The 13270-nt window shown below is 41.6% G+C and overlaps 1 protein-coding gene across 1 annotated transcript in view; it reads left to right on the forward strand.

The window, feature by feature from the left end:
- The first annotated feature begins 1362 nt into the window (after positions 1–1362).
- Positions 1363–13270, forward strand: part of Sh3kbp1 (SH3 domain containing kinase binding protein 1) — a 52478-nt gene continuing 40570 nt past the window's right edge. Inside the window, exons 1-4 of the mRNA XM_051178897.1 lie at positions 1363–1449; positions 2075–2126; positions 5400–5480; positions 7853–8012. Coding sequence (XP_051034854.1) covers positions 1363–1449; positions 2075–2126; positions 5400–5480; positions 7853–8012 — 380 coding nt within the window. The remainder of the gene's footprint in view (positions 1450–2074; positions 2127–5399; positions 5481–7852; positions 8013–13270) is intronic.

Here is a 13270-nt window from a genome sequence, read left to right on the forward strand (position 1 = left end):
TGAATGGCAAGATTCCAGCAATAACTTCAGTATATAAACACACATCTGTTTTGAGGCTAGTTTATACCAAGACAGAAAAGGAAAGAAAAGGACAGAGTAAATAGAGCACTGGAAAAGGCTGACAAAAGGAATGGAATATTGGGAGACCCTCAGCCACAAACACACACACTCAGTGCAGAGCCTGTGGGGGAAGGAGCCCCTGAGAGCAGCATGCTTTTTGATAATAAAGTTTATGTGACAGTCCAAGGAAACAACAAGGAGGAAACATACATGGGCATGTACACACACGATCCTGCTAGTCAGAGATCACCACTTTAACCATACTTCTTTCCAGCCTTTCTACTTCTCTGTAGCCCAGCCCAGCTGAGCTCATACTGGAACTGCAATCTGATAACCATTTCCTCCTCCCAATCTGACCATCGTACAGTTGCCTGACTTCAGTGAATTCCGTGTGTGTTCTGTCATGCTGGCCTGGTGGCCTGCCTCAAGGCTGATCGCCAGCACTCTGCCTTCACAGTAGTTAAGAGTGTGCTGTGGGTCAAACAGCCCTGGGCTTCACTCCCGGTCCTCTCTACCCCATTTAATAGCTTGACCTTGGGAAATGTCTTTCTCTCAATTATTTCAACAGCAGCATGGGCATATTGATGTCATTTACTTGTAGAGTTGCTACATGAGTTGCTCAAGTCAAAGATTACTAACTCTTCTTGCAAAATTGCCTCCTCCCAAGAGGAAGAGAATATTAATGGCCATTTACCAATAAGAAAGAAGAGCTAGGTGAGGTTGTTTGTCATTGTCCTTGGCTAATAGTAAAGGTTTCTACAGAACTTCAGATTTCAGAGCCTTTCCCTTGCCTGCCTTGCTATAGCCTTTACTCAGAGTAATGTGTTGGAATTACCAACTAGTGAAGAAACAGGCTGAAAAGTTACTGAATCCTGAGCCTTCATGCTATGTTTCCCATTGCCCCCTGCTGCTGCCCAAGTTCCTTATGTGTCTGGATTTTATTTGAAACAAATTCTTTCTATATCCCAATGCTGTGTCAGAGAAAGGTAAGTCAGAGTAGAGGCTGGGAATCTGCCTTTCATGGTCCCTGTGGTAATGTCACACTAGTACATTTTTGGAAACCAGAAGATTCTCTATGGAGTGTTCTTAGAACCGCACATGCATGGTGCCTGAGAGGGCAGGGAGTATCAAGAGTGACACACACTCCAGCCTTCTCCATTCCTATCCTTCCTTGGGGGCTAGAATTCTGGATGGTTACCCCCTTGCCCTTAACATCACTGTACAAGATGATATGGGTGTGTTCTCCAACCACTGAAATGTTTGGTCAGTTTAGTTTTGCCAATCTCCCTCCTAACAGGCAATATGGGTGACAAGGAAAAGCCCACAAACTCTGAAACCAGTTCAGCAATGAATGCTACTGATTGCACTGCTACTTTTGTCACCTACAGAGTAACAATGGGCAGCAGAAAAAGAAATAGTGGGCCAATTTGGAAAACCCCACATCCATTCCAGTCTATCACATGCTGTAGGTATAACTGCTATGTAGAGGATCTCATAAATGAGCTTCTAGCTTCAGCATAGAAAGAGGCAAAAAGGGGAGAACTTTCCAGGCTTCAGTATACTCTTGGTTTGCATTTAGTTTACAGTTCCACACATTCTACCGGATCTGATCCTGAGTCTTCATGGCGACTCTTATTGAACCACTTGCTTATTCAGCTGATTAAATCTTAATTGCAAATCTGGTTTCAGTGTAGGAGGTACCATTGTGCTTGCTGGTTTCAAACCATTTTTTGCTGAGCTGGGTTTTTCCAGAAGGCTATTATAAATTTAGAAACCGGGAAATGGCATTTCACTTGTTGGTCTGAGTTTTGGTTTGCCAACTGAATTTACTTCAGTGTTTATTTAGAGGTGCCAAAAGAAAGCTGGTGTCCTCAGAGAGAGAATTGCTCAATTTTTTTTGGAGAGGTTTTCTAAATTGTCCACACTGCACCCAGAAAACATTGTCTGTGGTCTGTCTGTTATACTACAGCTTGACAACAGTTTCATGTATAATTTTGATTGATTTTTTTTTCAGAGACCCAAGAAACCACCACCTCCATCCGCTCCTGTCATCAAACAAGGAGCAGGTAATGTACTTTTCAGGTCCCTCACACAAAATGTTCATTTTTCTTTCACACAACTTCACATTTTCTTTAAGAGTTCAAAATCCCTGAATCCACAGTCTGCTACTTTGGGGATTATGATTTGGTCTCAGCAGGCAGATTTGAAATGAGTTGCTGTTTTTCCTAGATGCAAACAAACAAAAGAACCCTCATCACTAAAGCGTGCAGAAATGGGGGTTCCACTTAAAGAAAGTACTGTTGGTTTTCTATAATCTGTTTTTGAGGCACAAAGACCTGGTTATTGTCCTTAATGAGGGTCAACTTAGGGAAGATTGCTTCCCGTGGAATCACGTCATAGCATATGTGCAGTTGCTGGGTTTTCACTGTCCTATGTGGTTAGCCAAAATTTGTACTTACTTCATTTCCCCCAACAAAAAGATGTTTTTTTTCCTAGCCATAGATACTTTTCCTCTTGATTCTTTTCTAGTCTTGAAAAAATTCCAGTTCACTCATCCTATATAGTTTAGATATTAAGATTGAATTATATAGAAAGAAGTGATGTCATTAGATATTCAATAACTCTCTGCACAGTGTGTTCTCATCTATACATAAAGATAATGTTTTATGCTTTCCAATGCAGCTCTTCTTTATAACAGTCAGTTAATTGTGGAAATTTGTTTGTAAATGACCACTTAAGTATTTTTGTTTTTGATTTTCTTTAACAAATTGAAGAGGAGAAGGGACAAGAGAGAATAAAAGTATAATCAAGGTACATGGCATACATGTATGAAAGTGTCACAATGAAGCCCATTATATTACATAGTGATATATGCTAATATATGTGTGCATGCATATTAATTTTAACAAGAAACAGCTAAAACAAAATAATTAAGGCTGTTTTTTAATTTTTTTAAAAAATCTACAATTATGATATAGCTATAGCATATAATATATGAATAGATGTAAATTGCCAGATTTGATTTTTTCATACATTTATTAAGAAGTATTTTGTTTTGTAAAGACAGAGCCTCTCACTTTAGCCCTGGATGGCCTGAAGCTCACTATGAAGTCCATCCAGGATGACTTGCAACTACAAAGTAATTTTTCTAAAAAATATTTTTTTCAGGGTACCATGAATTTGGAGAAAAACATCTATTTAAGATTAAATTTCTTTTCAATTTATTTGGGTCTAATTGAGAATTACAGATATCGATTCCTGGAATTAGGTGTTAATTAAATGTCCTATTCCACCCTAATCCCCATTGACATTGCATAGTTTCATTTTGCCATCTAGTGGTTCTGACTATATAAATATTTTATTGTGCTATGATTAAAACAAACTAGTTGCATATTTTTCTCTGAAGACCCTTTTCCCTAGAGGCCTTGGTAATCAGTTGTAGCCCAAAGTATTGAAATGAGCAGTTTGAGGCTTGGAAAGACTAGAAAAGAGTAAGTAGGATCAGATTCTTGGAGATAGTAGAATTGTCATTAGAAGCGAGACTGTGTAGTAGCATGGTAGACACATTCTTTTTGAAATGATTTTACCAATATTTGTGATGAATTTCTTCCAGGTAAGGTACAGGGCCTTTTTATTTTCCTGCTATTTTATCCTGAAGTAGCTTGAGAATTACTTTGTAGTAAGGAAGTACATAGACATTCATGTTTCCATCATCATTTTCTTTTTACCAAAAAGAACCCAAATATGTAAATGATATAAAATGGAAACAGTTTTTAATGTATAAGTGAGTCATTAACAGAAGTCACATGAAGAATATGTTCAGTGGAATGTTAATTTTTTTTAACTCTTGAGGCTTCGTAATCCTGATTTCAGTATTTAACACTCATCTCAGGGGCCAGCCAGGCAGAGTGTCAGGTACTCCTCCATGTCCATCAGAAGAGTACTTCTGACTGTTTTGTGCTTAGCTCGTTCCCAGTGCTCTTATATGCCTGAAGCCAACAGCACTGATGAGGACATCAGGTGAGGGAACAGTGGCAGGCCACAGGAGTAAAGAAGAAATGTAAAGGGTGGTGTATTGGGAATCATGTAATACTTAAAGAATTCACACACAGAAAAAGGATTCAGGGAAAACCACTGTAACATATTTGCATGCTCCTCAAAATTATGTTCTAGCTACAACTGCTGTGTGACAAACCACTCCAAATTTGGTGACATAAAATAGCAATCCTTATAGAGCCATAGAGTCTGTGGGTAAAGAATGTGAACAGAGCATGACCCAAATGGGTAGTTTCTATTCCAGCAAGCCTGGGTCAGTGGCTGGGAAAGCAGAACTAATTGAGGCTGGAATATCCTCCTGAAAAATAGCTGCTTTATTCACACGTGTTACTTTCTTTGTCAAGAGTGCCTAGAAGACTGGGCTTAGCTGGCCAGAGTGTGTATGCATGGCTTCTCTGCGGTAGTTGACCTCTCTATAGGATATCCAATATTCCAACAAATAAAGTATAAGCTAAATGGCCGCATATAACTTAGCCTTGGAAATAGCATGGGATTACTTCAACTACTGGTCAAAGCATTCACAAGACTGTCCCATTCTTGCCAAGGGAATAAAGATTTCACCTTATAATGCAAGGTTTATCAAACAATTCTAGGCTATATATTTAGTCTATTAGAAGATGGAGTCTAGATCCTGGTGAAACATGTTATTATGATTCCTTATTTATGTGTTTTAGTGAATAAATTATTTTTACACATTCTACATGCCCATTCCATTATATCATTTGACTTTTAATGACCAAGGAGACATGGTCTAAATATTTAGAAAAGATTAATGATGTTATAGTAATTAAATATTTACAGTTATGCAAACTTTATTTATTTATTGAGTGTTTTTTTTTAAGACAGGGTTTCTCTGTGTAGCAGCCCTAGCTGTCCTAGAATTCATTTTGTACACCAGGCTGGTGTCAAACTCACAAAGATCTGCCTGCTTCTGCCTCCTGGGTGCTGGAATTAAAGACATGGGCTACGATGCCTGGCTTGCAGACTTTTTTAAGGCAGTGTCTAAATATCCCTAGTTGACCTTCAACTTGTAGTGATTCTGCCTTAGCCTCCAAAGTGCTAAATTTATAGACACACACCACCACATGCAGCTATACAAGCCAAATCTCATGACATAGGCTACAAATGAGCTCTGCTATGTTTGTGAAGAATTAATATTACATAGTACCCGTCTCAGGAATGAAAATCTATTGCCTTTGCTATACTTAACCAATATTTAAATACAGACATGTCAACGAAATAGAGAAAACATTTTCTGATTGCAATTAGCTTTTCCCTCCTAGGTACCACAGAGAGAAAACATGAAATTAAAAAGATACCTCCTGAAAGACCAGAAACACTTCCAAACAGAACAGAAGAGAAAGGTAGGAAAAAAATTCTTCATTGGTATGTCTACAACAGTAAACAAGGAAGCTGTTTGTCACAGCGCTAGTTCCAATAACTCACACAATTTGCTTTTTCTTTGGAATATGGTGATTATTGGTTTGTTTGGGTTGCTTCCAAACATATAATTCCAAAGGAAATAGGAGAGGCTTATGTGGCACTTTGTAGGGACAAAGTTTCTCTTCAAATCAAAACCAACTAGGCCAGGGCTCTTCCATATGTGCCTGCCATTGCCACCTTGCCTGTACTTCAAACTTAGTGGTTTGTAAGTTCAAGGGCCCTGCACATATTTCATGCTCTCCATATATTCCCTCCACTTTTCTCAATGTCTTGGCGGGAGGGGTCATACATCATTGATAGGAGGTCTTGGTTTGCTGAAATTCCCATCCAGACAGATAAAAGCCCTCATCCTTGGTCACTGCTGGGCCCTTGACTCTGGCTAATAGCACTACAGACACATGTTCTTGGTCAAGAATTTTGGAGGTGAGGAGGGTGGCATGGTCATACTGGGAAAAGCAACTCAGTCTCAGTTGCCAGATAGGTCAGAAATTCTTTTGGCAGAGGAGTCTCTTAAAACTTCACACAGGTTTGCAAATGTGTTTGATTCCCATCATTTGGGCTGTCTCTCCCAAAGAAATTTGTGTGCTGTGGAAGGGCTCCTTTTACCAGGTTCCCAAGATTTGATTGATCACACACTTATATGGGAAAGTGCTATGTTATTATGAACAGGAAGTCAAGTAAATTCCATTTTAAAAAGCAGTTATTTTGAAGTCACAAGAGAAATACTGTATTAATGGTTATAATTATCTGGAGGTGCTCCTTGGTGGCCTCATGAAATTTTATTGTAGAATTTAATGTTTTACATCAGCTTGCTAAACGTTTTGCCAACATTGCAAGCTATTAACGATCCGTTCCTCTTTTTTTCTTGGTGAGCAGGTAAAATTTGAGTCATTAGAACCTCGTTGTGAAGGCCAAGTCTGTGTTAGAGATCAATGGGGAAAAATTGCTATTCAGTGCATGCCCTATCAACAGCTCTTGGCTAAAAGCAAGTGTTGCGAAATAACTAAACACTATCCCCTGTGCTCATAGAAGACTCTACTGTCTGCATCCTAGCCAGGCTCTGTGATGAAGATATTCCCTCCCTTGTCTCATGCTAACTTATAGATAGATGGAAGTGTGAGCAGCCATTCTCCGTGGCTGACCATGTAGCCACACAGCCCTCACTCTTCCTCTTACAGAGTCCTTATCCTATGCCACACTGACTACGGGAGGCAAAAGTCCTAGTCAGAGGCAATAGGGCTTTCAGGGAACCAGCATCTGAGTATTAGTGCCCCTGTGATGTCACCAAAATACATACCATGTCATCCTGCAAGTTACTACATTCCTGTCCTTATTCCATTCCTATTGCCAGGGAGCTAGCCCTCCTTAACATTTTAGCTTCGCTCCTCCTTTTCTGGCCCTAGTGTGCCAGATAGTAAGTTCTTATCATTTCCAGTTGGGTGTGTTTTCCTTTAGTACCCGAGGAAGCACCTAAAGTTATTGCCACTTATTCTGAGCTCCCAAACAACATGTTCCATGTCTGTGCTTGCCAATGAAACACTGGTGTCCTGAGGACTTGCATTCAAATAAATAACAGGAAATTTAACCTATGCTTCAGTAGGCCACACACATGGAAATTCAGTCTTTATTAGTAAGACTATGGATTAATGCTTTTTGTATTACACATAAGGATACACAAGGCAAGGCTCATTGGGAATGGGAAAACTGAAACTGTCATTGAACAACACAGTTTGACTACCAGATCTGGATTGGAGCTCATCCTAATAGCTCCATGCTACAAAAGTAGGACCCAAAATCTGAGAACCCCCCCCCTTCATCTTCCAAGTTCAAAGTATGCACAGAGGTCCCTGAATAAGTTATTCCCTGAATAGTTTTCTCCCTTATTGGCTGGATAACTCAGAGGTTAATCAGGCCCATTTTCCCCTATACCCAGCAGCAAATCATGTGGGCCATATAGTAAAGCCTATCACCTATCTATGGAGCAACAGTTGTATACTATCTTGCACAGGCTCTTAGGGAGATGTTTGAGCCAGACGTTGAAGGGTCAGTGGCTGAAGGAGCAGCACTAGCAAGAGCAGAGGAAGAAGGGGACAGGGAATTCTGGCTTTTTCTAAGTTGGCTATGAGTAAGTGGTGCTCCTTGCCATCATCCTTGCTCTCAGAAATGGTATCAATGTATGTTTTTATTGTTGTGGTGGTTGTTAGAGCAGGGAATAAACAACCTACATCTAAGTGTTGCCACTGACATGAAGTCTGTTTTCTTTGTGCTTGTTTCATCAAACAATGACTTAAAGAAAGACCAGAGAGAGAGACAAAACTGGATTTACAGAAGCCCTCTGTTCCTGCCATCCCACCTAAAAAGCCTCGGCCACCTAAGACCAATTCTCTCAACAGACCTGGTGCATTGCCCCCAAGAAGACCTGAGCGACCAGTTGGACCACTGACACACACCAGGTACTGCCATGTTCTCATCAAGGCAGGTAGATATGGGATGAACACAGAGAGCAGGGAAGAAATGGGAATCAAGCTTTAGCTAAAGATTCCAGCCACTTCTTTCCAGTGAGGATGTGGTTGCAAGAGAGTGGACACAGTATGGGTTTCAGAACCAGTAGGTAAGAACTGGGTACATATCATGTAGATCATGCTTATACCCAGGACATTTACCTGGGCTTTGTTAGGACAGGCCAGCTGCCCTGCAGACTGGAGATGCAGGTCATATACTCTCCTCCATCCCCTCAATGACTGGCCTTCGCACACCTCACTTAAAGTTGTATCTTCTAACCCTCTACCTATTCTGTGGTCCCTAGGTTCTCTCTATTCTTCACTACACAGCTTGGTGTAGAATTCATGACAGATTTTCCAGGGCTATGTGTCTCTGAGCTCTAAGACCCTCCAAGAAATGCCTGGGGCCATGGTAATTTCTTCACTGGCAAGTTTGTCACGTCACTGGCTGTCAGAGACATGTGTTAGTAATAAGAAATCAGAGCTGGTACTATGCATCCCAGAATTTCATAGAGAGGAATTTCTTGAATTCTCTCCACTAGTTCTTACCTAGCACTTTTTACTATCACATACATGCATAAAACCTGTCAGTGTGATACATCAGAGCAAATCAGTGGCCCTGATATCCTCTTTTGTTTCTGGCACCATACTGAAGCCAGCCAGGTCTTATAAGCTGTTTCCATGGTAAGTATTGTGTGCTGCTTCTGAGTTCCTGTACTGAAAGCAAGCAGTCCTTTGGGCTTGGATCTTAGTCTGCCTCAGAAGCTGCTTTGTGAGTTGCTGTCTTTCTAACCTACCTCTTACCACCCTCTGTAAATTGAGGGTGATACTGAAATTCACCTAGATATAATATTCAGATATGTAGCATATGCTATTAAGTAACAGTATTTTCCTTGTCAACTATTCAGCTATGTAAACTGCAGTGAGATAGTAGTGTTTACTTAAATTTTTAAAAAAGTGTGGTAGCACCTACATAACATGCAATTTATCATCTTAACCATTTTAAGTGTATGGTTTGAATTAAGTATTCAGCATCATTGTACAATCATTTCCAGAACTTTTCCCCTCTTGTAAAACTGTACCTCTATTACCCATTAAACAGTGACTCACCATTGCCACCTCACTGTAGCTCTAGAAGCCATTCATTATTCGTCTTTTGTCTCTATGATTTTGATCCCCAGGTACATTGTATCAGTAGAATCAAAGTGCATGACAGTTTTCACATTGCACGATGTCCTTCCTCAGTGCTCATCTATGTTGTCACATGGCCAGTTACTTACAATAAAAAGAACAACAAATGTCTCCCCACCACCACCACCAAACTGACCAAATACACATCATGGCCTCAATGGCTGAGAGATATCAGAAGGCATCCAACAGTGTTGGGTGCTGACATATCTGTGTATGGGAGGCTGTCTGCACAACCAAGCACAGGGCTGTCAGCATTTCCAGAGCATGTCAGTTAACATTCTGAAGGTGTCGTACCAAGGTTCAATTGAACTACTGCCTCTGTGAAATGGCCCTTGTGAGAATGAATTGGATCATGACCTCCAATGTGCTGGTCAGGTCCCTATGTGGCATACCCTTTTCTATTTGCATGTGCTGAGGCCCCTTGGAAGCACCAATAACTCAAGCAACAGCCACATCAGTGGTGTGCTCATCTCAGAAGCTAACACACCAGAAGGAAAAGGTTATATAAACAGAATTGCTTCTGAAGAGAATATGAGTTATCCAAACAAAGAGAAGATGTAGAGCAGGAAAGATCACCCATCACTTTATAGCTGGCAAAAGGGCAGCCAAGGCCACATGCTGCCAAATCCTGATGGTCTTCAGGGACCACACACATTTCAATAAAGTCAATACTATGTTCTAACATATTCCTGCTGTTTTTATAATGATCTAATAAAAAAGAAGTGGTATTCTCACTACCTGCTTGTCTCTTATAGCTACCCTTGACCCTGTGGTTATGGGATGGGTACAGCTTTGTGAGCTAGAGGAAACTTGTCATCCCAGCTGAACTTGGAGACCCAGAGGTCACATTCACCTCCTGCTTCTGCCTAGCTCTTCTCAGCCAACAATTCTCAAATCTACTTGTGAGTTAGGAGGGCAGGCTGCCAAGGAGGATGTACATAAGGGCTATGTATGTATATAAAGTATTAGTGGGAAGCATAACTTCTTAACATTGATGTGCCACCTGAATAGCTTGTGAGAAAATGGAGATTCTCTAACCCCTACTCACCCTGTGGCTGCCCAGTCCCTAAGGCTTTGCATTACTATGCATAGGGTTGAGGAGATGTGGGGAAAGCCTCAGGTCTGACTTACCCCATTAAAAGGATGGAATTGCCTTTCCTGACTCAGTGGCTCTCAGACTTGAGTCACAGAAACAAAACAGAATGGTGGGCTCCATCCCTGGCTTATGTGGTGCTGGGAACTGAAACCTGGGCTTTGTGAATACTACCCAATTATACTAACAACTAAACCATATCCTCAATCCTGAATTTGCATTCCTAATAGTTCCCAGGTGCTGCTAATGCTGCTGATGGTGGAGTCTGCACCCCAGAATCACTGGTTTAGGTTCTGCCAAGTTGGTGCTTTTCCATCCTCCTCTGACCACCTCTCCTGCACCTGCTGATGTAGCCTGATCTCTGTGCCAATCAACATGTCTCCCTCTGGAAGCATGCCCATGTTCCTCACTATTGCTCTCTTCACCAAATGCCTGACACCTCATGTTTAGCAAGGTGCTAGGGCGGATACTGTGCCATTTAGGATGCACCCACCCCCGGACTCCTTTACAGGGTTTAAAGCAGATCAAGAGCATGTGTTTTGTCATTGCCACATGCCTTTCGGTGTCGAGCATATGGTAGTGGCTCATTTAACAAACACTTGTTGAATGCCATAGTTCCTTAAGTGGGGGTGCCAGTGCTTGTGTTTTATCCCATTTGCCTCTTCTATGTTCCTTCCCCGCCTCTATACAAGCTCTTCTGCATGTATGCCTTACATTCACAGTAGCTTAGTATGCCATGGATTTTTATTTAAATTTTGAACAAGCTTGTTTTACATGTCAATCCCAGTTCCCTATCCATCCCCCCCCAACCATCTATCCCATTCCCTTTCTGCTCCCCAGGGAGGATGAGGCCTTCCATGGGGGGGGTCTTCAAAGATATGCCATGGATTTTAAGAGGGAAAAAAACCCTACAAATCAAAGAAAATCTCACTGCCCCTCAGTACCTACTGTACTTACACTTCTAGCTGAGGAGTTACATTAGAAAAGTATGGCATATATTAGTTTGCAAAGTTGTTTCATTCTACAAACTTATTTGTGGTAGGAGCGTGCCAACTATATACATGTAGTCCTGTGCCAGTGTCCCTCTGAAGAAAGGGCACTGTGTGCTGTATGAAACAAAACTCTGCCAAGATTTACCTGACCAGATGGCCGGCAGGCTAACAGACAGATGATTAAGCAAAAGGACACAGAGTCCTCATTGGCAGTTCTTGCTGGAGAAGGAGGCATTCCAGCTTCAGCTGCTGTGTCCAGGGTGGAACTCTTCATCAGCCAGCAAGCTTCTTCCATGAGGCCCTTGCAGAAGAGGTTTTGTTCTCTTTTAGCAGGAAGAGGTATCTCCAAGGAAAGGGGTCTCTGTGGAAGAAGAGCATAGTCTGCATTTACATGTGCACAAAAGTGCACCCAGGGCCCACTGTGTGCCAGGCACTGTTCTGGATCTTAGGGAGGGTGGGGCTCAATTCTCAGGAGTTCTATTCAGGGACATCAGACAGATGCCAGAAGGGCATCGGTGAGGAAATTTGTGTCCATTCTAAACAAGTTGAAGCACCCTGTAAAGATGTGACAGTGACTGTTGTCTTCCTCGGGTGTTTGCACTGGTAAGAATGTTCCTCTAATTTCTAGAAAGTGCATATATAATTTTAGTATGAAAAACTACTTCAAAAACCACTACAAGGGTTAACTTTAAAATATCAAGTACCAAGTGCAGTAGTGGCTCACATGTCACCCTGGCACTTGGGAAGTGGAGGTGGGGGCATCATAATTTTCAGGCCAGTCAGGACTATGTAGTGAGACACTAAATTAAATGGGGGAGGGATAAAAAGGAAACAAAAAATGGAATGATGATGGAAATATTCCTAGGTCACAAGCGTCTCCTCATTTGAAGTCTGGGCCTTGGGAATATCCCTCACTTATTATTTCATGGTGCATTAAGCTTACTATGCCCACCCTATAACAAAGGTGCTGGCAATCCAATGATCATTCTGTCACCCGTGTTTTGATATTTGAACATAAATAGGTGTCAGTTGACAAACACACACATACACGTGCTATGTTTCTCTCTCTCTCTCTCTCTCTCTCTCTCTCTCTCTGTGTGTGTGTGTGTGTGTGTATGTGTGTGTGTGTGATGTGGGGTTACAGGTTTAATAGTTACTTTTATCAACTTAATAAAAATAGATTTAGAAGCATATGTGAGAAGAGAGCCTAAGACTGCAGAAGGGCCCAAAAGGAAAAAGGAAAGAAAGAAGGAAGGAATGAACAAATGCCACTGGCTCTAGAAATTGCCTTTAATAAAAGACAGAAAATCAGAAACCTGATGAGCAGAGCAGGTGTTTGCCCTCGAAGGAAGGGAGGTAGAAGCAAGCTGGCTAGAGGTTAAACAAAAACAGGTTTGTCAGTCCTCACCAACTCAGCCACCCTAAATCAGAATCTGTTTTCTTTTTCTTGTAAAGAATGAGGAAGCTAGAGGAGGACTTTTGCCCTGAGTTGCAGGAAATAGAGAGAGAGAGATTCACCTGCTGCCTGCTATAAGCTCCTGTGCTCTGAATGAAGGAAACAGGTATATCCTAAGGCATAGGTGACAGACATGGGAGCTCAGATGGCAGGGAGGGAATCACAGTTAGTAGGTGTTGGGGGAAGTCAGGAAAGCAAGGGTGACGTGGGGAAAGCTGAGAGCTGAAAGGAGTACAGGAGTCTGTGCTGTATGGCTTGGGATGTGAAAGAGAAGTGATGCCAGACGCTGGATGTGGGGTTGTGAACGGGAGGTCTTACTGACCTCCCAAACCTATGCTATTTTGTTGCTGTGGCCAAATACATGACTAAAACAGGGTAAGACAGGGAAAACTTGTTTTGGCTTGTGGTCTGATAGGGTTAGTCCGTGGTTGTTTGGTGCCATGTACTTAGGCAGAACATTATGGCAACGGGGTTGTGG

The sequence above is a fragment of the Phodopus roborovskii genome, unplaced genomic scaffold, assembly GCF_943737965.1.
Source record: "Phodopus roborovskii unplaced genomic scaffold, PHOROB, whole genome shotgun sequence".
Lineage (NCBI taxonomy): Eukaryota > Metazoa > Chordata > Mammalia > Rodentia > Cricetidae > Phodopus > Phodopus roborovskii.